At 41.3% G+C, this 27,587-nt stretch overlaps 1 protein-coding gene across 1 annotated transcript in view; it reads right to left on the reverse strand.

The window, feature by feature from the left end:
• Window positions 1-677: 677 nt before the first annotated feature.
• The window catches only part of WNT7B (Wnt family member 7B), a 36,024-nt gene continuing 9,114 nt past the window's right edge, over window positions 678-27,587 (reverse strand). Inside the window, exons 2-3 of the mRNA XM_044450881.1 lie at window positions 5,141-5,412; window positions 678-1,157 (exon numbers count right to left, since the gene is read on the reverse strand). Coding sequence (XP_044306816.1) covers window positions 678-1,157; window positions 5,141-5,412 — 752 coding nt within the window. The remainder of the gene's footprint in view (window positions 1,158-5,140; window positions 5,413-27,587) is intronic.

Consider the following 27,587-nt stretch of genomic DNA (forward strand, 5'->3'; position numbering starts at 1 on the left):
GCTTAGAGAATTTGTTTTGGTGCTATTAAAACATAAATAAAATAATCTTTCTCTCTCTGAAATGTCTATTCAAATGGTTCCAGTGTCACTGACAGCTGTCAGAATTTGCTGAACTTTGTTTTACAAATGACTCAATCACTGAGGTTCCTCCACCCCATTTTACATCTTTGTCCCACCAGCTGCCCTTTGTACCTGTTTTTTTTTCCTTTTCTATATCAGAAATAAATGTTTGTCAGCAACACTGATGTGATTTTAGTTTCTCTGTGAACAGTTTAATTGCTCTCCTTTTTTTCTATTAAGAAAAAGACTTATTTGCACATTTTGTGTGCATTTTAGATCTGAAAAAATGTCCTGGAGTCAGAGTCTCTGATATGTATAACTTAATCTAAGAGAAAAATTCTATAACACCCAGCCTGCAGTTGCAGTGGGGGGGAAAAGTTGCTTGTGTTGAACAAAGTTGCCCAATCTATCCTATTGTCCCTGTTTCCATTGTGGTCAAAGCAGCTAGCCAGCAAGTTACACATCATTCTTAGAAGTGTGTGTTATTAAGTAACAGGGAAGAGACTGGTTGGTTCCCCCTTGTAAAGAAAATTATATGTGCAAAACGATGCCGTAATTGTATTGTTCCACTCCAACATGTGGTGGTTGTGTCCTTTTAAAAATTAGACCATTTGCAGTTATTTACAGGTGAACACCTCTGTCCGCTCGCTACATGTGTTGCATTTCACAAAGCAGCACCAGTGGAACTTGCAGTTACACTGCCAAACTTTGGTGTACTGATGGGTGTTGTAACCCCTTCCACAGCACATCATGTCGCACCCATCAGCACTGGGTGAGGTACGGTTGCAGAGCCGTCCCTGTGTCCCCACACTCCCGGTGGAAGCATCTTCTTCGCAGTAGTTTGGTGACTTATCTATATATACCAAATCTGTTTCCATTGGCTTCTGGTAACTTCTGATCTTCTTGATCTTTAGAAAGGTAGGTTGTCTAAGCCTGCTAGCTCGTACCACTTCCACTTGCACAGCAGCATTGTATTTTTCTTTCAAAATATATCCAATCTCTCTGAATTTCGGAAGTGTAGTCCAACAGGTCTTAGTTGTACAAGACCCAGAAACCCCATGACATTTGCATTCCAGTTTCATCCTCTCTTCAAGCACCTGCGTAAAGAAGCAGGGATAAATAATACAAAGGAAAATAATTCTCTCATCATTCTCTTCCCCCTGCTCTCAATCTTATCCCCACAACAACAACCCTGTGAGGTAAGTTGGGCTGAGAGTCTGTGACTGGCCCAAAGGCACCAAGTTGGCTCCATGGCTGAGCAGGGACTAGAAGCCAGATTGCCTGAGAACCAAGCATGTGCTTTTAACCACTACACCACATTGATTATGGAATGTGTGTACAGTGTACTGGAATCCTGACATTGTTGCCCATATGAATTATGTTTGAAAGAAGTATTATTATTATTATTATTATTATTATTATTATTATTATTATTATTATTATTCTAGTGCTTTAAACAGAAAATAGAAAACTCAGTAGATCCTTTCCTCAAGTATGTAATTTGAAACCTGCAGCAAAATGTCACAGTATAGAATACTTGAATTCCATAAAGAAAGCCACAGTCTTTAATTTACAAGAGCAGAGCAGGCTGTGGAGGTCAAGATATTTTGCAGGGGATTCATTCATATGGTTGTTATAAATCGGAGATGACATGGAGTACTCTTGTTCAAGTTAGCCATGCCATCTTCCAGGATACTACATTCCATTCCCCCTCTCAGCAAATGGTCAGCATTCGGTGCCCACTAGCATGCACAGTTCTCTTTTAACTGTTTTGGGGGAGAGGTTGTCCTCACAGGGTATATTCCCCAAAAATAATAATTAAAACCACAGATTTTTCTTAAGCATACCAGTATCTCTCTTCTTTTTCAGTAGCCCCCTTTTAGCAATCATGGCTTAACAGCCAAGCTCAATATTCATATGGATGAGCAAGGGCCTACAACAAAACATTACAGTGTTTCCCTGGTGTGTACATAAATTACCTAAGGATATGGTTCAGAACATCCCTGATGCTCCTCTATTCATCATTATAAAGATTGGTAATGGGTACAGGAGTCCCTACTCTGACTTGGATTTTGAAAAAAGTATATTTATTGTGTATTTTATTATGTTGTGAGCCGCCCCGAGGCTACTGCAAGGGGCGGCATAGAAATGTTTTAATAAATAAATAAATAAATAAATAAATAAATAAATAAATAAATAAATATTTTATCTCTTTATTTAAAAGTGTGACCAGTCTGCATGCAAGTCAAGAGAGTGAGCGATTTCTGCATACAGCTTGACCTGTGAATTTGAGGGGGCAATTTAAGCAAATTGAACTATGCTGCAATCTGTGAGATTTGAGAGGCTTTTGACAGAAAATCCAAGTCAGCATAAGGCCCACTTCTGACATGAAACATGAACAGCGGAGTATAATTACAGGGCTGCCACAAGTTATTCTCAGCTTTTGAACCTGCAAATAGGTATATAAGAAATGACTTGTCTTACAGGGTCGTTGTATACTACTCTCTCAGCCCAACCTGCAGAGTGAGAAGAAAATCTTTCTCCAGAGTGAGAAGTGTGATTAACTTTGCATTAGTTCAGTGGCCAAAGGGAGGGAAGGGCTGTCAGCTTGATTCATCAGTGGTTTTCTGTCTCTAACTTCCAGAGTCTACATGAAATTATCATGATGTAATTCATGGATTCCCCCTCCTAGATGCACACCTTAACATAGTGAGGGGGCTTGAAAGTGTCAAGAAAGCCAAGAGGACACTTTCCTAATACCTTCAGGAGGCTAGGATAGATAGGCGGAGACACCAGGCTAAGATAAATCTACCCTCTTCAGGAGTAACAGCCTGATCAGCAAAAAGAGAATGGCTCTCATTAATGATGATGGGAGTGGAGAAACTCCTAAAGAGCAGCTGAAGGAGGAGCTGAACTTCAGCTGAAGGCAACACTGGAGGAGGATCTTTCACAGACAATGGCAGTGGCGCTGAAGCTAGCTCTGTTTAGTACTGTGTAGAGGATGTGGTAATCCACTTCTGAATTTTCTTACCTCAAAAACTTCATGACAAAACAATCCAAAAATGAAAAAAGAAATAGATGAGACCCCAGGTTGGAAGGCACATTATGAACTACTGGGGAAGGACAAAGGGCAAATACAAGTAATGCTGCTGCTAAAGACGCTGCTACAGCAAACCTGAAAGGAAGTCTAGGGGTTGACATGTGCAGAGGTGAAAGGAAAGTCTGATGCTGTGCAACACATGCAATTGGAACATGAACATGAGAAGTATGAACCAAGGCAAACTGGATACAGATGTTGAAGAAGAAGAGATTGAAAACCTCTGTGCAGGAGGTCAATAGAAAATTGATAACATATCAAAACAAGACTGCTAATGCTGCTAATCCTAGGTAAGTGAAATGCACAAACAGGAAAGAAAGCAGAATCAAATGTTGTAGGAAAGTTTGGCCTAGGGGTAAGAAATGAAGCAGGAGAATGAATCATAGAATTTTGTGAAGCAAGCAACCTATTCATTGCAAACATACACTTCAAGCAACTGCTCAGACTCCTGTAGACATGGACTTCACCAGATGGCCAACACAGAATTCAAATAGATTATGTAATTGCAAGCAGAAGGTGGAGAAGCTATATTCTTGCTGGCAAAACAAGACCAGTACAGGCTGCAATAGTGACCAACAGCTCTTATTTCAAAAATCAGAGTCAAGCTAAAAAGGATCACCAACAGAAACACAGTGCCACATGTAGTTTCATAGACAACAGCTGTTCCATTGTCAGAAGGAAAGCACATTTTAAATATTTTTCTTTCAAAATTCAGCAGTCCAGAATTAAGATACTGTCAAAAAGAAATAAATAGCTGCTTCTACATTTTGAAGTTGTCCTCACTGAATTATCTACTGAGCAAGGGTGCAATTTTATGAAAGTTTAGCAGAATAAAGGCCTACAGTTAAGCTGGAAGTTGTAGGCTTCCTCCACCCCCAGTTAAACTTGCATAGGATTGCCCCTTAAGCCAATTACAGTTTCCATCTTTGATGATTAGTTCAGAGTCTTTCATCCTGAGATTATGCCTAAAACATAAATTAAATTAGTTTTCTGGTACATTTTATATATGCTCTGAGTCAATCTTTTATTGAACAGATAATACGTGAAGAACAACTTCCTAAATAAAGCTTCACAATTTGACTTGGTTTCTCAGAGAAATATTAGAACATTCCCCTTTCCCTGTATAGATTATCTATAGCTTTGTGATAGTATTTCTCACTAAAATGATCTAAGTGCTACCTCTCCTTGACAAAATGAGTGCTGAAACACAATGGCAAAATTTAAAGGGAAGGAATCAAAACAAAATGTATAAAATGGGTTAAATGTATAAATTAGGCATCTAGTGTCAGATATAGTTTTTGCACAAATGGAGTATACTGTTGAATAAAATGTATTATAAACAGTAATAACATTTTGCATGTGTTAGTTTGGGCTTGTTCTCCTTGCTCTGTGTTTGCCTAGGTGGAGACACTGAATGTAACAAAATCCATGCTACATGCAGCTGTCAGAACAAAATGGTGATCGATGGGCAATTTTTAGATTGTTCTGTTTTAAGACTGTAAGATTCTTAGGGCAGGGGTCCATTTTCATTGATTTCATTATATTTGCTTATGTTACTCTATGAAGCACCATGTGCATTGATGGCACAAACAGATTAAATATCTTCAGGCTTATTCCCCCATCCCAAGTCTAGATCTCCATAAATATAGTTAACCTATGTCAGGATCATACCATTTCAGACTGCAGGTATATTGGATGTGCCTCTATACCACAATCAACCTTTTCATACAGAAAAGTAGCATATAAGGTAGGAAGCTGAGCTAGAATCCCTCTTTCCCACATGTTAGGGTTTTTGTATGCAAGGAATCTTTTTTGTATGGAGGAGCATTCGATCACATTTAATGCAGTCTGGAATGGTATAGCCTGGTCTGAAATGGTACAGCCCAGACAAGATTTACCACCTCTGTAAGAACAAAATCCCAGTTATTGCCAGTGCAAAGGGTTCCCTTCCCTCTAGGTTAGACCATTCCTGTTCTAAAATACCTTTCTTCCAGCCTCATTGTTGTGTAAGTTCATCAGTCTCCGAGCATTCTTTTTGATTTCTCTGGCATCAACAAACCTCCTGGAGAATTCAATGCCGTATCTGATATCAGCGGAGCAGCCTCCCCATTTCCACCCTTCCTCTTGGTTGTAATAACCTTGTTTCTCTCTGTCACAGCCACAATTGCTGAGGTTTCCCTGGCTGCAGGCAGCAGTGACGGCATGTGCAACCCCAGCAGCAGTGATGGCATAGGTGAAAGCAGCTTCCCTGCTTCCTGTGGGAGGAGGGGGAATAAAAAAATAATCAGGTGGAAGGATGAGAAAGAAAGAAGGAAGCCATGTTTTTCATTGCTTTGAAATGCTTACAAAATAGCACATTTTAAGTATGTGTGTAATATTTATGCTAATTCCTAAGACCCGTGGTTCCCAGCCAGCTGGTATCTACCAGTCTGCCCAACTAAAGTATGTTTTCTGTGCAAGTACTGTTGAAATCCAGCAGTAGCCAGTACTCTTATCCAACCAGGTCACTGTGGAGGTCATATGGGCTGCTCTACTGTGAAGGTGTGTAGTTGGTGAGGAGCAAGCCATGTCCAGCCTCTGCCGGGCACTATTACCCATGCTATGGTGAGGCTGTACAATGCCAAGCCAGAGCCTCCATGCCTCCAGCTGCTCTGCCCACCTCAGTCACCAGAGGTTAAAGTATTTTTTCCTCCAGTGAGCTTCTACATGGACAGAGCAGTGCAAGTTGATGTCTACCACAGGGCAGTGTCTAATTTGCTCTACTCAACTCAAAATCTAAATTTAGTACCAAAAAAAATAAATTCTGTGATATGAATTTATTAAACAAATGAGAATTACAACTTGTATTTTGCATATTTGTTTCTACATCTGCAGTTCTTCATAATTGGTTCTGCCTTTTCTAATCATGAGGAAGAAAAAGGCAAGAACAGCTCATTATTATTAAATAATTTAAAATGTTTAATATACACTTAAATAGTACAGAATAATATATTTCTATGCATTACATATTTGGCAAAATTTAATAAACATTAAAAGGCATTAATATATGCATTGCTATCTTGGAAACAAATCAAAGTTCAGGAACCTGTAGGACACAATGCTAATTGACTTCATTCTGATACTTTCTGAGTAGCAACATTCTTACCTAGAAGCAGTGCTTTTTTTGTCATAGAACGCACCGGAACAGAGTTCCGGCACCTTTTTTCGACAGATTTTCCAAATTTTAAAAGTAACTTTTGAAAATTTGATGTTTGGTCCACATGGATTTGAATCACCCTGTCGAGCGTAGCAGGTCGGCGGTAAAATCATTAAAACGGTGCATGCAGGCTGCTTGTGTGTCGATTCTGATGCATGCATACTTCGTCCACATTGGTTGTAATGGCACTTCTCAGCTTGTGGTGCTGCTTGGCTTGTGATTGGTCGTGTGGTTGTGCGCTGAGCTTACTGCGGGTGGCAACCGTTACGTTTTGTTACACAACTGATGTGTGTGGTGTGTGTACAGTGATTGACTACGTACGAAAGGTAAATAATTTCATGAGTTCCGGCACCGTTTTTCTTACAAAAAAGCACTGCCTAGAAGATACCCAAAATAAGAATAGGAAACATTGCATCTTAATTCTGTCCTCACTCTGACCTGGCGTTGACATGGACATGGTCAGAGTCAGAGCAAAACTGGGAAGCAGTGCTTTCAGTCTGGAGAAGAAGAAAAACTGAAGGATGGTAAAAAAAACAACAAAAAGTGGGAGGAGGGATGCAGAGCAACAGAGGGTGCTGAATTTGTTATGGGGATGGTGGCAGCAAAAAATGCTTAGTCGGGTTGATATAGTTTTGTAAAATAATTTTACCTCACATGCCTTCCCAATGAAAATCAAAAGGTTCCTCTGTAGAACTTTTCAGCTCTGCTCTAATGTTGTATAAATTATTATTCTGTTGATACATTAAAGTTACCCTAGTTTAGTGAAGTATTCTTTTGTTCTGAATGTATTATATATTATATGACTTATTATTTTGTAATGATAATTAAGGATGTTTATATGGAATATGTTAAAGCAAGAACAGATTATAAAATACAGTGTCAACAATTTCGGTAAATAAACAAGAGGGAAGGCCCTTTCCCAACTGTAGCTCCTGTGTCCCCTGAAAACCAGGGACCCTTGAGATGCAGGCTGTGGGTGGGGGATGTGATCAGTTATGATCCCTCTCATCCCCTAAATTATGATCTCTGTTCACTGTTGATTGTTGTCGTTTCCCAAGGTTGCAAATGTGGCATTTTTGGAAGGAAAGATAGGTGTGCATTCCAGTGGGCAGGGAGGGAGAGGAGAGGCTGAGATGTAAGAAATCCTATGGCCTGGCCATCCCCCAGCAGAGCATCATCTCTAGATAGGCTGAGAAGCCAATCAAGAGGAAATTTTTGCAACAGCAGATCAGAGAGACAAACTTGCCTCTATTGTGCCTCCTGTCCTGATGGCAGCAGTCCACAGAGCACTAGATATCCTAAAGCTTTTAAGAGCAGAGGATTCCTTCTAAAGGAAGAAACAAATTTATTTATTTATTCAAATCTTTCAACTGATTACAGGATGGGGAAAAATTCAAATGTCCGTTAGGATGAGCAAGAATCCAAGCAAGCCAATCAACAATTAAGAGGCACTCAATAAACTGGACAAAAGGTGAATCACTTCAGCAGATTTCAGTACTCAGACAAGCTTATACAGGGAGTGAGACTCTCCTAAATACAGTGGTACCTTGGCTCACAAACTTAATCCATTCCAGGACTCTGGTCGTGACCCAAATTGGTCATGGGCCAAGTTAAATTTCCCCATAAGGTTCAATGTAAATAAGGTAAATTCGTTCTGTAACTATTTTTTTTTTTAAATCAGAAAACTGTGAAGCAAAGTGACAAAGAAAAACAAAGATTGCAGCCACCTCCCCCCCCCCAATCCCAAGCAAGAGCACGGCCATCTCCCCCACCCCCCCACACAATCAGGATCACGCCCATCATCCCTGCACGCGCCTGTCATTCCGGCTCACTGTGAGGGGAAAGATGGGTGCGAATGCGGATGCGCTGTGGGGGGGGGAGACAGGCGGGAACGTGGGCGCCCTGGGAGGGGGGGAAGACAGGTGAGAATGTGGGCATGCTCGGAGGTGGAGATGGGTATGATCGTGCTGGGGGAGGGGGGAGATGGCCGAGATCACAGTTGCGCCCTCATGCAGGAAATACAGGCGCCATCTCGGCCATCTCCCCCCCCCCGCCCCCAGCACGATCGCGGCCATCTCCCCACTTGGGGGGTGTGGGGAGATGGCCACAATCGCGGTCGCCAACCAATGAGGACCTGAGCAAATATTTTTATATGACCTGAGTAAATATTTTTATGAAATTTTTGTTCATGACCCAATTTGGTCGTGAACTGAGGCATTCATGAGCCGAGGTACCACAGTACTAAAGTTTCAAGCTGTGAACATATTTTATTTTCCACAAGTCCTCCTATGGTGAACCTCATCTATGGACTTTAAATGTCATAATTCTATCAAATTAGTCCAGATACATATTGACAGTCTGTAGAGTTCCTTTAAAACCATTGTTATATTAGTAGCAAATATAAGAAGTTCTTTATGGAAAGAATGGATGAAGAAGTACTACCAACATTCATTGTGAATGGCCATCTCTGGAAAGTGTGAGAGGCTGGATTGGATCCAGTTTTAGTCATATTTTGTCAAGAGCTTTTGGCTCTTGCCTCTTGGCAGAGCAGAGGAGCAGCAGAGGCTGGGAGAGAGTGCTGAGTGGCCAGGGGACTGGTGAAGGCAAGGTAGGAGCTGGGCAGAGGAGCAGAGGATCAGGAGCAGCAGGGGGGAAGGGAGGCAGGGCCAGAGAGGCAGGAGGGGCCAGGAGGAAGCAGAGGGGTGAGGCCACCAGCCTGAGAGGCATCGTCCCTTGTCTGTGTCCCTTAGCTGTGGCCCGGGCTGTGAGGGGACTCCCTTCCCTGGAGGCAGGTTCCCCCCCACCCCCATTTGAATTTTTATTTTATCCTTGTGTAGGTTTTTGTCTGGGAGAACTGGGCGAATGAGGAGTAGTGCAGGACAGACAAAGTGGGGGACTAAGGTAGGGTCTCTGAAGGGTTCCCAATGGCAGACCAGGAGATGGCCTTGGCAGAAATCATGGGTGTTCCTGTCCACTGCGACAGCTGCAACATGTTTGCCCTTCTCCCTCAGGAGAGGCAGGGATACACTTGCCCTCGGTGCAAGCTGGTGGTCCTCCTAGAGGAGATGAGGTGCCTGAAGGCTGAGAGAGCTCTCCAGATCCCCCAGGAGCAGTCCCCCTCCAGACAGAGGGTTGAGGGAGGGGCCACGGGAGGAACAGCCAGGGAAACATGGAGGCATGTCACCCACAGCCTCCTCCTTCTCCTGGCGCCGATCTGGAGCTGGGAAACAGGTTCTTTCCACTTGGGGACGCTGGAGCTGATCAGACCTTGGGGGACCAGAAGGACCCCCAGCCTGGGACCACAAGAGGCAAGGGGGCCGCTGCAGGAGAGGCGAGGGCCAGGGCACGGCAGCCTACCACCACCAAGAAGAGACGGCAGCGGGTGATCATCGTAGGGGACTCCCTGCTGAGGGGCACTGAAGTGGCGGTGTGCCGCCCTGCCCTTGAGGCGAGGGAGGTCTGTTGCCTGCCGGACGCACACATCCAGCATGTGAAGGATAGAGTGGAGCATCTTGTTCGTTCTGGTGGTCACCAGCCACTTCTGGTGATCCATGTGGGCACAAATGACATAGCCAGGCAGGGTGTGGGCAGGATCATCAGTGACTTAGCGGCCTTGGGGAAGAAACTCAGGGACCTTAAGGTCCCAAGTGGCCTTCTCCTTGATCTTACCAGTCCGGGGATTTGGGCCAGGCAGGGATAGGAGGGTCGCTGAGGCTTAGGGTGTGGTGCCAGAAGGAACACTTCCTCTACCATGGCACCTGGTTTCTTGCCAATGGATCTCTGGCAAGGAACGGGTCCCTTGGAGATGCTCTAGCAACCTTTCCGGAAGACTTTGAGCTGGGGGGGGGGCGGGTCAGGCCCCCCAGAAACATATCTGCACTGGACAAGTGTGGGTAGGGCTCTGGGAGCAGGGTTTTAGAGGTACTGCAGGGACAGATAGGACTCCTACAAAGAGAGGCCAGGTATCAGGGAAGATGGGGGGAAGGAGAAGGCTGGGGACTCCAAAGAAAGGAAGCGGTGGGAAGGAGTTGAGGTGCATGTACACCAATGCGAGGGGCTTGGGTAATAAGCAGGAAGAGCTGGAAGCTCTCCTGAGAATAGAAGGGTATGACCTGGTGGGGATCACAGAGACTTGGTGGGATGAAAGACAAGACTGGAATGTGAACACAGTGGGGTATCACCTTTTTAGAAAGGATAGGAAGGGAAAGAGGGGTGGGGGTATAGCTTTATATTTCAGGAAAGGAATAGGATGCAGTGAGATAGAATGCAGCACAGATGGGGATTCGGTGGAGGCAGTTTGAGTGAAACTTAGGGGTTTTGACAGGGAAAGGGACCTGACAGTGGGGGTATGTTATTGCCCTCCCGGTCAACTTGAGACCCTGGATGATGTCCTGACAGATTTGATTCTAAGGCTATCTCAGGGAAGGGACACAGTAATTATGGGAGATTTCAATCTCCTGAATATTAGTTGGAAGACTCAATGAACGGTGACAGCCAGGTCACTTTGCCTCCTAGAAGCTATAGAGGGAGGGTTTTTCACACAGAGGGTCTGAGAGGCAACAAGGAGGGGGGGATATCCTTGACTTGGTCTTGACCAACAGGGAGGAGCTGATAGATGAAGTATAGATTAGGGGAGCTCTGGATGTGAGTGATCACTGCATCCTTTGCTTTGAGATCAGGGGATTGGGGACGTGCAGCAGGTCGAGCACTAGAAGCTGGGACTACAAGAGGGCCAGCTTTGGCCAACTGAAGGCCAGACTGGGGAAAGTCTCCTGGGATGGGTTACTGGAAGTCAAGGGAGTTGAGGAGAGGTGGATAGCACTCAAAAGGGAGGTTTTGGAGGCGCAAGCCTTGACGATACCTCTAGTTAGTAAGGCGGGGAGGTGAAGGAGAGCGCCGCCATGGATGCGAAAGGAGGTGGTTAGAGGGATTTGATGCAAGAGGAACCCTCTGTAGGAAATGGGTACTGGGGCAAATAGAAAAAAGGGTATACTGGGGGGAGGAGGAGGCCCGTTGCAGAAGGATTCTTTACAAGGCTAAGGCTGATTACAAGCTGAGACTTGCAAAGAATATCAAGAGCAACAAAAAGGGCTTTTTTTCAGCATGTAGATAGGAAGAGGAAGGGGAGACAAGTAGTGGGACCACTAAATAGGGAGGAAGGATATCCAATGACTGATACGAGGGAACAGGCACAGATGTTAAATGACTATTTTGCCTCTGTGTTCTCCCCAAAGCAGGACAAGAGAGCTCTTCATGGGAGATTAGATGAGGCCAGGGGCACAGATTAGAGTCACCCCCCTAGAAGTCGAGGGTCTCCTCAGGGCATTGGACATTACAAAGGCACCAGGCCCTGATGGGTTACACCCAAGAGTACTTAGAGAGTTGGCAGGGGTTCTCTCTCACCCACTGTCCTCCATTTTTGAGGTCTCATGGAGAATGGGTGAAGTTCCAGAGGACTGGAGGGTGGCATCAGTGGTCCCAATTTTCAGAAAGGGTAGTTTAAGGGACATGGGGAATTACAAACCTGTTAGCCTTACATCCATTGTAGGAAAAACAATGAAAAGGCTCATAATAGAGAGAGATCTAGTGATGCTAGATATGGAAGGGAGGCTGACAGCCACACAACACGGCTTCCGCAAAAACAGGTCCTGCCAGAGAATCCTTGTGAAATTCTATGGCAAGGTTTCGAGATGGCTAGATGGAGGGGATGCAGTGGATGTGGTTTACCTGGATTTCAACAAGGCCTTTAACAAAGTGCCCCATGATATTCTGGCTGAGAAACTGAGGAGTTTTGGGATAGAGGAATGTACTGTCCTATGGATTAAGGCATGGCCGAGTAACCGAAAGCAGAGGGTAACCATTAGTGGGGAATCATCGGGATGGTGGCCAGTGACAAGCGGGGTCCCCCAGGGCTCTGTCCTGGGGCCGATCCTGTTTAACCTTTTCATCAATGACATGGAAGAAAGGGTGAACAGCCTGCTGATCAAATTCACAGATGATACTGAAACTGGGGCAATGGCCACAACTGAGGAACAGGTACTCCAGATCCAAAAGGATCTGGACGGACTATGGAAGCGGGCAGGAGACAACAGGATGGCGTTCATTGTGGATAAGTGCAAGGTCTTGCACTTGGGGCATAGGAATACGTGTCATAAGTACAGGTTAGGGGACAAGTGGCTGGAGAGCAGCACTTGTGAAAGGGACCTCAGGGTGCTGGTTGACTGCAGGCTAAACATGAATCAGCAGTGCAATGTGGTGGTTAAGAGGGCGAACACCACCCTTGGTTGCATAGCCAGAACTGTGACTTCTAGATCAAGAGAGGTATGACGACCACTCTACACGACTCTGGTGCACTCACAACTGGAATATTGTGTTCAGTTTGGGCTCCTCATTACAGGAAGGATATAGCCATGTTAAGAGTCAGTGCAGCGTAGGGCCACAAGGTTGGTGGCCAGTTTGCAGGGGATGCGTGATGAGGCGAAACTGAGGGAACTGGGTCTCTTCAGCCTGGAGAAGAGAAGACTCAGAGGGGATATGTTGGCGACATACAGGTATGTGAGGAGATGTCACATGGAGGTGGGCACAGACCTGTTCTCCCCTGCAGAGGAAGGCAGGACACGTTCTAATGGAACAAAGCTCAGGGAACCAAGGTTCTGTTTAGATGCGAGGAAGCATTTCCTGACAGTTAGGACCCCGAGGGTATGGAATGGGCTTCCACAGGAGGTGGCTGAGGCCCCATCGGTGAGGGTGTTCAAGGATAGGCTGGACATGCCCATGGTGGGCATGTCGTGAGTGGAGCCAGCTGGAGCTGGGGGTCAGACTAGATGGTCCGGGAGACCACTTCTGACTCACTCTGTTTCTATGTTTCTATATTTGAGTAGGTGCACTGAAATCAATGCATGTCGTGAGACTATTAGACTAGTCATGACGGTATTAAATCCCATCAATTTCAATGAATCTCCTCTAAATATGGCTAAGTTTGAATCCAGTTTAGTTCTTTAAAGATGTTTTCCCCGATTCCATACTGGCACACCAGAACTAGAATAGTGCCCAAAAATAAAGAAGCATGTCATCAAGTCTCAGCGATGTTTAGTAAAAATGGCACACAAATTTATCAATTAACATTAAAAATTATTTAATTTGTTGCGTTCACTAACTGAAACTTGGAGTCCCAAAATAAAGAAATCATATTATCCAACATTTCCCAGATACTCTTATGCATTTTTCATACCTCCTCACAGTCATTATTCCTCCATTTGACATCATTTTGTTTTACTTCAAAATGTTTCTTTCTGGATACATTGCCAGCTAATTAGGTAACTTTCATTGAATATGATGACGTCACAAGCCCACATAGTCAACTGGATCTTATTGTGTTGTAACATCCATGAGAACAATCCCATCTGCACTACCTGTACTCTTCCCCACCTTCCACTGCCTCTTCTATTGCTCTTTGCTGACATGATTTCTTTTAAAATCCAAAAATACTCACAAAATGTTTTCATGATTTTGGAGGGGTCCTGAAAAGAACAATCAAGATGGAGGAAAATTCTGAGGAATAATATATTGTTTATAAAACTCATTTCTCTCCAGTTCAATTCAGTATTACTCAGAACATTCCTAGTCTCTTACTGTAGATCACTGCCTGGTTCAACAATACACATTGTTATGTTTCAACAGACTTATATGTTTCTAGAATGACACATTTTATGCTGTAATCAAATATTTTTATTTAAATTAATTTATTTAAAACATTTTTACCCCATCCTTTGCCCAAGCCTCAGGACAGCTTACAAAAGATTAAATAATAATATAAAATACAATTAAAAATTCAATAATAACAACTCAAAACTAACAATAACAACAATTCAAATCTAAAAGAAAGAGAGGAAGAAAGAAGAAAAAGAAAATGTGACTATAAAATGTTATCAATTTAATTAAAATCATTAATTTAATTATTAAAATGATGGGTAAATTATATTTTATTATTCTTGTTATTATGAAACTGCTGCAATTCAAACATTCAGGAGTGTTTAAGCAGTGATGTGGAAAGGAATCTAGGGACCACATGTACATATAATTCATCTAAAGGAATGATTAAAGGCAACAAGATAGGGATTAAAGGAAAAAAGCAAAAAGATAGTGATTTACTAGGAACAGGTTCCTGTAAATTTGTTGCTATTGCTGCTGCCACCAACTCACCACTGCCAGACATTGCAGGCTCCCCCCTTGTCCCCTGGTGAGAGCAGATGGAGCCACGTGTGAGAGTGGGCAGTGCTGCTCCACATCCGTTGACCCTTCCTCCAGAGGCCTGTCATCAACGCCACCACTGCCACTGCCCCCCACACACACACCCTGCCAGACATAACATTTTTATTTTGTTTTTCCTTTAAGATTTTATTTTGTTGTTCCTGTGTATATTCTTCTAAACCACCCTGAGAGCCCAATGGGGTATGGGGCAGTATGAGAGTGTAACAATAGTAATAGAAAATGGGGATCATCCTTAGTGAAGTGGAGTACAGCACCTTTGCAGCAGCTTCTCTAAACATGCCTACTCATAATTAAGCCCCATTGAGTACCATTGGACTTTGTATAGGACTGTTCCCTTAAAGTACCATTCATTAAATCCTTCATTCAAAACTATTCCCACCTTTCCACTGGTATCCTCAACATGAGTACTAAAATAAAATTAGTGTAAATAAATTTCTGAGAGCACTATGCTAATTGAAGGGTATAGAAATGCTTTAAATAAATAACAAAAGGACAAAGGAGGGTTAGTATCTGTTTCTGGTAACTGATGATCTCAAATGGCTGCAGCAAAGATGACAAATGGAAACAGTCTTTGGTACTCCCATCAGCTATGGACAAATTACCTTCCTATACTTATGTGTTGGATTTTGTCAACGTTAATATTACTCTCTAGCAATCAATTCTACAGAGGCTCCTTTAAAAAGCAAGGGGAAAGGACTGACAAAAAGTCTACCTTTTTTTTTTGGTATGAAACCTATATTTCTTTGTGTCAGTAGTATGTGGAATATTGCCACTAATCCCTGAAAAACAAACAAAAACGTGTTGTTGCAGAAAATCCTGTTGAGTAATAGGTCAGAGAAATCCCAGCTAATTCCCCTGCTAAGAGCTTCTGTTTGAACAGTAGTTAATATTACAGTGTCTGCAGTAAAGTAATGTTGTTGGTCGATGGACAGGAGAAAGCAAACAATGGGTAGTGGTGGTGATGGCAGCAGGGGTGGGGGACACATGATTGCAGCCTTCCTGAATGGCTGAAGTAAAAATAAATTGGAGAAGAAATAGATGAGGGGAAGAATAAGTTCATGCCTCACTACCTGTGTCAGGATGTCATGGTGCATGAATACACTAGAAAAAGAGCTTGTAGGACAGAGTGAGTTACTCAAAGGATGACAAAGCAGATACAGAACAGTGATTTTACAGTCACCGTAGCAAGAACATTCTGTTGGGAAACTTTCCTAGATCTGTGATGCCATGCGATTTTAAATCTCAGGGATATCCCCCCACTCCATCACCCATAAAAAGAGTGTGTCTCTGCCTATCTTCATTCTTCTTCTACATTGTTCAGTAGATGAATCCAACATCTCCACACTATGATAGAGAAGCCCACTTTGCTCTCTTGCAATAAGAGGAAATCCCTGGCAGAAGTGCATTTACAACATGAATCAATTACATTGTGTCCAGTTGTTGTAGCCTTTTACTTTTAACGTTATCTTCTTATATGCCTTGTCTTTATATGCTCTTGTTTTTCCATTGGAAAAAAATCTTCCATTGTCTTTGTTTAAATGTATTTGTTTTTTCTTGAGTTATTAAAAAATAAACAATGAAAACTATGCTCTAAATTGACAATGGGCACAAATTAGATTCAGTCACTTTCTATTGTGAATAGACAGAGTTGAAGCCTACAGGTCGACCAGAAGAGCAGTCTGTTTCTTAGATGCCATGAACAACATGTCGGTGATTCAAATTGGGTTTGAATTTGAATAGCAAAGTTTCAGGAACTACGTATGACTGCTGCTACTAAAGAAAGTTTTGCGGTGTTATTCACCCTAATTTTGACTCTTCAAGTTGAATCCATTTTCCATTAACTGTGGCATCCTTGACAGAAATCCCCTTTCAGAATCATATGTTTATATCAAGTTACTGAGGCTAGTAGACTCCATTTCACTTGGGGAATGTCACATTATTTCTGGTGAAATTGTAGTACTTTCTTGATAAAAGTTTGAGTGAATTGTAGCAATGATAATTCTCCTAACAAAATGATTACTATGATTTTTAGTACATTTATGATTATGATATAATCATAGTCAAAATATGATTCCTGGAGTCTAATTTATATAGACAATCCTTCCTTCCTTCTTCCAAGTCAGTCTGAACTTGTTTTATATATTTCTATATTCTTGTCCTTCTCTCTTGCTTTGTCTGGGAAAGAATGGAATGCAACTGCTTCTACACGCAACTGCTTCTACATAAGTACCCCTTATTGGGTACTCATTTATAGGCTGATAACCTAAGGAACAGGCAAGGACCAGCAGCTCACCGAGCATCTGCTATGCACAGCTGCCTCACACACTCCTCCTCCAGAGCAGTTAACCAATTACAGTCTTTCTTCAAGCTCCACTGAAGGGTGTTTCCATGTGCATGTGTTCCTAAATGTGTGTATAAATATGTTCCATCCACTTTTGCCTTGGCCACACCCACCACTGGCATGCAGCCCCCAGAGGGTTACCCACAGGCCATTAGGGTGAGGTGTATTCCCTACAGCAACATTTCAAGATGGAAGAGGGTCCCATTTGGCCAAAAGTTTACAAATAATTTCAAGGAGAAAAAAACAGGGACATTAGTCATAGGGTCCCTATATATTCTACCCTGAAATACACAGAAACAAGGAACATAGAGTATTCACCACACCTGGGCTTCATGCCTCTCATCAGTACTGGATGACCTATTGAAAGTATGGGCCTAATGAAGAAATTGCATGCAGCAAGAAATGTTAGTAAATCGTTCCCATCAAATTTTTGCAAAGGTCAAACTGATTTACTGAAGGTATAATGGCATTTTATAGCTGTGGTGGTCAAGATCAGCAGTATAGGAATCAGTATGCAGGAAAGGGTTTGCCATTTCCTCACAAAATGATTCCCCTCACCAATAATAATAATAATTACAATAACAATAACAATAATATCCCCCCAAGACACGGTGCACTTAAGGGAAGCCTATTGAGTGGAAGCCAGTGTTATTTGGAAGATATAGAGATGTTAAAAAAAATTTACAAGATACATATAAAATTCCCCTTAGAACTAGTTTCAGTAGAGCATTGAGCATTATTCCTATGGCACCTGCTCTCAACATCAGTTGAGCATCTATAGTCTCCAGATACCTGCTTAAGAATGACCGCTTTATGATGGCTTTCCCTGAGATGTGACCCAGCTAGTACTGTTATGGCTTTATTGTCTGATCACTGATTGTTTTGCTGTATTTAAAATTATCCACTTGGATAATTTTATTAGAAAAGAGTATACAAATTTGTGTAATGAATAATAAATACAGAAAATAATTTACAGTGTAAGCCTAGACATGTCTATTCAGTGGTAAACCCCTTTGACTTCAATGTGACTTATTTTCAGGAATGTGGGTATAAGACTGCAGCCTTGAAGCCCCAAAACCTTTAAACACATCAAGTTCTATTTAGAGTCACACAACATTGCATCAAAGGAAACCTCTGAGCAGGTTTGGGGAGCATGCTGAAGGCAGAGGAAATCCATTCCGTCAGCTGGTGAAGGGACATAATTCAGTAGAGCTTTCCATACTCAAAAATGTATTTAGGCTGGAGATGAGTTTCTGTCAGCTGTACAGCTGGAGTACAGAGATTTTTCATTATACACATCTTTGTCTGACTGCCTTAATGTATGAATCAAGTTATATTTTGTTTGGTTTAAGATAATATTAAGGTACAGCTGTCATATCCTTTTCTATAATAAAATATCCTATTTGTTCGACAAAAGACTGCGTCAATGCTAGATCTGAAGACACAAACTTAAATAAACATGTTGCCAAACATAATTCCTGCATTTTGCATATGTTTTCTTTACATTGCATTGCTCTGTTTATATGTGTGGTTTTCTTATGAGCTTTGTGAATACCATCCAGTGTTTTTGGGTTAAGGAACATATGGTTTACTAAGTAAGATGAATGCTGAGGAGGAGAGAAGATGCAACACATGTAACTGTGATTTCAGCAACATGGCAACAACAAACAAAGGTCTGAGCATTTTGAAAAGCAAATGGGACATAAAAGTGTATGTTTCAATGTATTTAATGCATGTGATAGTTAGTTTTTTATTTTTTCTATTTCGATTAACTATGCATGTCTTTTTACACACACACACACACACACACACACACACCTATTAATGCCAGTCTCAATTCTATCACTGTTGGTCCTCATATTGCCACAATGATGCCATTCATGCTTACCTTAGTACCAGTAGGCTTGGAGGGAACCCCTAAAGTTTGCAGAAGTATACAAATTCTAGGAAGAAAACTCCATCAAAGTCTATCTACCACCACCACCACCAAAACACAATGAGGACTAAGCATGTTCAGTGGTTAGGAACTGCTGACTACTGGGGGAAATGGAAAAAATGAAGGGGAGATTGAATGGAGTGGCTAAAATATTGAATGAAATAACTCCATTCCACAGCATTTGCTACATGACCCACTTATAGAACCCTAATTGAGATTGTAAGCTCCTTGCTGTTGGGACCTACCCTTACTTATAATACTGGGGGGGAAAGACAGGAGGGATCCAGACTTGAATATTAATATTCCAAACAGGCCTTGACATAGAAAAGAGTATGTTGCTTGTTTTGGTTTGGTTTGCTTTTGCAGCTTCAATTCATGTCAGAACACAGTAAAGTGCTGAAGGCAAACATTCTTCATCTACCAGAGTTCAGAGACTTTGGCCTAATTAGCTTCAAAAAGGGCTGAACAAGGTATTTGTGGAAATCTGACAACTACCTGACATGTGTCTGACTAGACTGGAGGGGAGGGATTTGTTTTTGGTGCTCTTTTACTTCCCAACAGAAACCCATCAATGTACTTCAATTCAGGGATTTATTCATTCATTCATTTGGACTGTAGACATGCAAAGGCATGTAGATAATTTCAGCATTTTACATTATTGAATACATAGCAAAAACATTTTACAAAACTATATTTCCAGTTTCTATATTTATAGTTGTGAGGCTTTTAACCTGGCATTTAGATTTTATATCAGAAATTTTACCTAGGAAAGAAAGACATTCAAGTACTTCAGAGAACCAAATCCTTTCATCTCTAAGCACTATCTGAGTTATGGTGGATATACTCCCAGTGATAGCATAAGTCTGATTGACATCTCTTGCTTGTTTTTGTTTTTGTCAGGTATCAAAAACAAAATCTTATGTAAATTAGTATTTAATAAAAACCATGCATGATTTCAATTTAGTACTGTCATATACTCAACAACACTGCAGATTCACTATCAAATACAATCAAGCATTGTGTCCTTCTATGATAGGTGTTGGGGGCACTGTTTTACTGGGACCCTTCTCCTCCTTAAATGTGCAGTGCAGCAGTTGATACTGGAAGATTTCTGTCTGATGCTGTAGCCATTGATCTATGGTATCCTTCAGGGTTCCATCTTATCTCACATACTATTTAAAATATACAGGAAACAGCTAGGAGATGTGCCTGGAATTATACAGTTTGATACCAATTGAATGGTAATGACACCCAAGTTTCATTGGGTGAATGAACACTAGTCAGTTTTCAGGCACAAATATGACCTTTAAGACTATCTGACTTGGGACAAGTCTGCTTGAAAGACCACATTATCCCATGCAAGCCTGCCTGGGGAAGCCCCACTGCTATCACAGTGACATCTGCCAAGGATATAAGAAATGCCCTTCTAGGTGGTTACTCCAAAGCTCTAGAACACCCTGCTAAGAAAGCCTAGGTTCCCCCAATCACTGCAGTATTTCTGCCAACAGATGATGAATTTATTTATTTGTTTATTAAAAGCTTTTCTATCCCATCCCCTACAAATGTCTCAGGGCAGCTTACAATGATTATATCTTTATTTGGCACGTACACTGGTCTCTTAATGTTGTGTTTTTATGTATCTGTTTTCATTAGCATTTCAACATGCATTTTATGATTCTTCATCCCTTTAATGCAATATTTGGTGGAACAGCAGCCACTAAATAAAACCAATAAATAAAATACTGCCAAATTTTAATTTTCATAGCAAAGGTTATCAGAATTTCATAGGATGGCAAGTACATATAGAAAACTTTTCACAACTATCTGAATCTTCAGTAAATGCCATGAAGTGTGATGTGGAGAGTTTGACTTATATCAGCATCACTTGGAACCAAATCCCCAGTCATTCAAAAAAAATACAGTAAGCTCACGAACTTAATCCGTTCCAGGACTCTGGTCGTGACCCAAATTGGTCATGACTCAAGTCAAATTTCCCGATAACCTTCAATGTAAATAAGATTAATCTGTTCTGTAACTATTTTTTTTAATCACAAAAATTTGAAACAAATTAACAAAAGTACAGTAGAGAACACTGTACTCTAGGTGTCTAGGTACTCCCTAGGTGGGGGGGGGGTTATTGTTTGGAAGGAGAGTTCAAACAATAATTGTGTGATAGCGATCGTGCTGCGGGGTGGGGTGGCCACAATCGCACCAGTCTTCCCTGCATGAGCACGATTGCAGGCATCTCCCCAGACCCCTGAGCATGATAGTGCAGGGAAGATGGGCACAATTGCGATCATCATTCAATGCGGAGTTCGTGACCTGTGGCAAAATTTGCCAAAATTTCTGTTCGCAACCCAATTTGGTCATGAACTGATGTATTTGTGAGCCAAGGTACCACTGTAGTGGGCTTTTAGGTAGTCGCCAAGTCTTTGCTTACACACTGTGTGATTGTGATAATCCCAAGATTGCCCAATCCTTCCTGAGGCAGCTATTTGCATAACCTCAAGTCAATTTTGGCATTAAGTAATCTGCCTTGATCAGTAGTTTTCAAACAGCAGTGTTCAAACCTGGGATTTCTCAAACTCTTGTCAGGGATTCCTCAGTGTGAAATTAAGCAGTGGCAGGGAAGTTTTCCTGAACAAGTCTGTGGCCATTAATTCTGTCCTGGTAGGGTGAGGCCTCAGAAAAGGTACATGTGCATTCTAAAGCATATTCTCAGTCCATGGGGAGGAGGAGATGAAGAGCCATAAGGTGCATCTCCAACACTCTTAAGTGGGGCATGTCCAAGACCACAGTGTCTGCTTCATGTTACAAAGTTCTGTGAATGGCAGGCAGGAGTTCCCATATAAAGAGCGGAAAGAACAAAAAATATTGATGTGAGCAGGATCCCAGGAAAAAAGGGAAGAAGGAAGTTTGGAAACCTTCTAGTTTTAGAAGTGGAAGTAGAACCAGCAGTTTCAGTATACCTTCTTGATGGTAAGCTGTTTTTGGGATTTTTTTTTTTTTGCTTCCATGGTGTGCTAAAGAACACCAGTCCCCAGTATTTTGACAAATTTAGCATTATCACTGAGAACCTTCAGTATTTACTTACTTGCTTCTACATTTTAACTTATATTTTCTAAATACAGACCCTCATGATGACTTATACACAGAATAAAACTGTATAACAAATGCATTATAAACATAGAAGAGAGAAAAACAGTCTTAAAACACAGCATAGAACTAAAAGAGTAGCAGTGACTTTTGCTGTTTTGTTTTGTTTTATGTTCCCACTCAATAAACCATCTAAAAGTCTAGCAAAATAATAAAAAAGGTTCTAAGCACTTTTTGAAAGGAGACCTACTCTTGTGGATAAGATGAAGCACTAGGGCAAATTAATAATGGTTGAAATGCTGCACAAAGTACTGCTGCTAAACTCCAAACATTTCCCTGGTGATTCGTCACTCCTGCTAGAGGTTAGTCTGAGAAGAAATGTCCACTACCTTTCACTGGCATTTTTCAGGAGTTATGTTTAATTGCATAAGGTTGTAGCACAGGCCAAAAAGAAGCCATGCTATTTGTTCACAAGCTTCTGAGAAAACTGGCTTTTTAGCTTCTTGTTTGAGAACATGGAGGAGAAAACCATAATGTAATTATTGTACTAATTGTCACTTGTCCTTTCATGTCCACTGTGTGTCTTTATCCAGACTTAGTCAGGGTAGATTCCTCTGTCCCCCTGCCATAGTTAAACTACTGAGCACATTTAAATCATTTATTTTATTGGACAGTAAAACAGATGGGATGTTGTGTATGACTTCAGAAATATGTGCTGTGATAGCTGCTTTCAGAGGTTTCTTCCCTCACTTGGGTTTTTTAGGTGTTTTTATTATTCTTAGCCTTTTCCACCGGTGAAGATGGATTTTTAACGCCAAACCAATGGGGAAAATTGCAGTTTAAATAGCACCCATAACAACAGTAAAAAGGAGCTGCACACAAAAATTGCTAAGAAAGCTCAAGAACTCAAATTGGCACCTATTGAACAATTTGCTACTGAACATACACTGCCCCCCTTCTCTGTAAGACCCAGCTAATACATCTCAAAATAATAAAAAGTGCCTTTCAACTAAGATGATATAGTTATAGTTTCCAAAATGCAATCATGTAGAAACATCACCCCGCCATCATGTGAATCAGTACTGCTACCACGATAATAAAGTGCTCCAACAGGGATTATCCTGAGTTCTTTTCATATGCTATTGAGGCCCCATTGGTCGTTGAGGCCCCATCGGTGAGGGTGTTCAAAGATAGGCTGGACATGCACATGGTGGGCATGTTGTGAGTGGAGCCGGCTGGTGCTGGAGGTCAGACTAGATGGCCCGGGAGACCCCTTCTGACTCACTCTGTTTCTATAGGCAAAAAAAGGGGGGGATCTTGTACCTTCCAATATGATTGATAAAGGTTTTGAATATATGATGTTGCCTTATACCAGCTTCAGATCATTTGTTTATCTCATTTAGTACTGTCTCCACCAGCATTCCAAAACCCACTAGATATTGTAGACCACAACTCCCAGCATTCCTAACTTGGCATTGCTGGCTGAGATAGCTTCCCAACCCTACCTGGAAATGCCAGAAATGGGAACTGAGACCTTATATGTGCAAGTATGTACTGTGCTATATATAAACTCTAGACACTGGGGGAGAACTGGTTCATGACATCACTGACAATCAAGGCTGAGAAGAGCAATCTTCTGTTACAAGCATGCAGATTATCATTTTTTCTAGAGCTCAGCCCCAGAGAGGAAAATGTCTATTTGAATGGAATGTGGTGAGACTGCTTCAAAACTGACCCTACTGCTCTATATATGTTGCATCTGTGTTCACATTGAGTTGTTACTTGAAACTCTAGGTCTGCCTGGAGGAAAGAACCTTTCCTTGTGTATCTTAGGGGGAAGACACACACACACACACACACACACACACACACACACGGGGGGGGGGGGAGAGGAATCCTGAACTCATTATATCTTAGGCACAATTTGGTGGTTTACCTCACCTTTTGCCTTCTTTGCAGTAGCAATACCTTCCTCTTTATCTAATCTCAACTGCCATTATCTTTAGCCTGGCCTCTTCTTTTTGGTAAATGCACTTTTTTTCTGCTGCCAAGTAGACCAATGATAAAGATAGAATTCCACAGCTTGTGTTGTTTTCTGCTGATTTACTGCTTTAAGAATAATTAAAGAAGAGTAGGACTTGTCGTTCCATCAGATGAAGTATCTGAACATTGCCCCAACTTGCTGACTAGTGGGTGCTTTATGCAATGTGGCTGAAATAATTCAACAGTGATCCTTCTTTACACACATATTTGGATAATTGGTATCTTTAGACATAGTCTGACTTAGTGACACTTTCAGAAGCTGAAAATAGCACTCCTGTTCTGTTAGTAGGATGAGATATGTGTTTTCTCGTACAATCTTATATCATTTTCCAATTTGCTTGTATTTTAACATAAAGAACGGTCACTCCACTCTGCTATTTTAGGGTACACTGACTAGCCATCTAGGGATCAGAGAGAAATACATCTGAGAAATTCAAGCTACTCAAATGAATATGCAAACTAGAATGAAAGTATCCTTTGTTTTTTGCACTTCTCCAAATCTTACAATGCAATTCTGTGATCACAAAATGCATAAACAAACATGCTTGGGAAAAACTGTACAAAAAACAGAATATTAGGAAAAAATGGCATCCAAAAATCATGTGTTAGTGAAAATTAGTTGCCAAAATACAGATTAAAAAAAAATGCAGGTTGATGTGGAAATAGGCAGAGCAAATTTGTGCTTGAAAAATTGCAAACTTGATAGAAAATGAATCAGACAGACATGTGGCTGACCAAAGTCCCAAACAGAAGGTTTGCTTGGCTGTTTCATTCTTTTTCACTGCTATTGAATCTTGCATATTCTGCTTGCAAAGCATATACCCTTTCAGTGAGCTATTACTCTTCTCCATTGCTTTAACAAGATGAATTACCAAGGTTTGTGTGTGTGCGCTTGGTGTGTCTGTGATTTTCTTCAGAAAAATGGTGTGTGTGTGTGGGGGGGGGGAGGTTTAAAATACACCTGCTGACACAACAGTCTTGATCCAGACTATCATTTTAGCTGATATAAGTCATAATGTAAATTGATGTGAGATCCAATCATGGCTCTCCATTGTCTTTTCTATCTCACAAAGACTGAAAGATCTTAGATAGTTTTTTTCCTAGCCCTGCTACTTGAGATCCTTTAAGCCACAGAGGAGCCAGGGATTGGACCTGGAACATTCTGCATACAAAGCATGTTCAATAGACCTTCTTGTCTGAGAATGGATGGAGATGGAATTAGACGGATGGATCAGGGAGACTCTTTCTTTTCTTTCTTTCTTTCTTTCTTTCTTTCTTTCTTTCTTTCTTTCTTTCTTTCTTTCTTTTGAGAATTTATATGCCGCCCTATTCGCATAAGCCTTGGGGTGGCTTCCAAACATAAACCTGACTTGGCAACAGAACATTTGAAAAGGATCTGGAAGATCACAAGCTGAATAAGAACCAGTAATGTGCTGCAGCTGCTAAAATATTTATTCTATTTATTTGAAGCATTTTTATCCCACCCTTTACAGGAGTCTCAGGATGACAATACAAATCAAAGGGGAACATGCAATAAAGCATAAATCTAATAAGACCCAATATTAAAAATCACAATTAAGTCTTAAAATGCAGGGAAAATAAAAAAGGTTTTAGCCTGGTTTCAAAATGAATAAAGGGATGGCACCAGAGGCACCTCTCTGGGGAGCAGTTTCCAGAGCCAGGGCACCACTGCAGAAATAGGCCCTTCTCCAGGTAGCCACTGTTCCAACTGCTTTAAAGGAGGGCTCCCAAAGAAGAAACTCAGACTCAGATCTTAGGGGAAAGGTAGGTCCTTCAATGTCTCCTTCCTAATGCTAATGCAAACTTAGACTAAAACAGAGTGTTCAGATCAGATGAAATAATAGATCTACTTTATTCTAGATTAGTCAGGCCACATTTGGAACTGGACCATGCTGTCCAGTTCTGAGCATCATATTTTAAGGTGGGCACTGAGAAACAGGGCCCTGTCAAGAGAATAGTGGCTGGATCACAAATGGCCTGTAAACCAAGTTCCATGAGGAATGGTTGAAAGAGTTGGTGTGTTAGCCCAGAGAATAGAAAATAAAGTCTATTAGGCTTCAAGATAGTTCTTCTTCCCAGGAGGTATTTAAGCAGAGAGTAGATCACCATCTGTCTGGGATATTGTAGCTGTACCTTGCATTGCAGTCTGCATTGAGGACTGGGTTTGGCTAGATCATCTCCAAGCTGTTCTTTCAGCTTTATGATTTTACCTTAGCAAGTGCTTCTTTATACATTTCAATGAATTAGTTAGGGAGACTGGGTCTCCAGAGATTCAGACCCAGAGATGCAGATGGGTGGCTTCTGGATAAGGGCAGAGTTTGTCACCATTTGATGCCTTCTTTTACCAGTAGGATTAACTGATCCTTTCCTTGCAAATTTGCAAAATGTATTTCTTGGCCTTTGTGTCTTCTTAATCGCCTTCCCCAAAATGTCAAACTAGACATAACAGCAGAATAATCATCATATCTCATGAGTTTTTTAAAAATTTGAATAATGATCATGGTGGGGGAAAAATTCATATCAGGATTGTGAATGATATGCATTTTTACATGAAATGCATTTTCCCTCAGAAGTCTTACTGAGTGAGTGGGTACTGGTCTGGTACCATGGCTAGGTGGGGATCCTTCCTTTACTGATCCCAGCTTCTTGTTTCTTCCATTTCCATTGTTTGGATTAAAATCACAGATTTCCCCACAATAAATATAAATAATGAATGAACACAGCATCAGCCTAAATTCAATGGTATCCACTAACAGTCAAAGAAACAAGTGTGTGAATACAATATATATGTATTCACACACACCACCACCACGAGATTTTAAAAAGCCAGAAATTAATATGATTTTAAAAGGAATAATGTTTCACATTTATCAAAACCATGAGTCAGTTTGGGGTCTCTCTCTCTTTTAATTTATCTGTAATAATTTGACTCATGACATTGAATTCTAACCCTTCTGGCTGTTAAGGCAGACTTCAAATGGTATACCTACTCAAAAAGGACAGCAGTTGCAGTCCCATGTCTCCACCTCCTTCCTTCATAGAAATAATCTTAAATGCCTGAAAGGATGCCATCATATTCAGAAATTCCTTGAGCCCAGTCTTATTGGCTGATGCTTTGTGCAGACGGGGAAATTCAGAGCCCCATGACGTTGTGTGTAGCATACACTGTGCTTTACCACTTGCTGTCAGTGAGGTAGAGAATGGGGAGAGAGAACATGGGAGGTGTTACTTGCAATGTATCAAGAATGTTTGCTGAAACCTCAACAATCAAAATGATAGTTGAATAAGATTTGCAATGATTGGAGCTGGTAGGTCAGTGGCTCTAGTATCTTATAGTCCTGTCCCAAACTAGACAGCATTATGCAAAATAATAAATATTATTTATTCATTTAAATGTATGTAAATTAAAGGAAAATTCACTTTTTAGTTTATATAATTTACATTGTAGGTTGACTGGAAGCAAAAGTGACAAAACTGAAGCTGCTGTATTTCAAGCACATCAAGAGAAGACAAGACTAACTGGAAA

Source organism: Varanus komodoensis, unplaced genomic scaffold (genome assembly GCF_004798865.1).
Source record: "Varanus komodoensis strain SLA01 unplaced genomic scaffold, ASM479886v1 scaffold69, whole genome shotgun sequence".
Taxonomy (NCBI): Eukaryota; Metazoa; Chordata; class Lepidosauria; order Squamata; family Varanidae; genus Varanus; species Varanus komodoensis.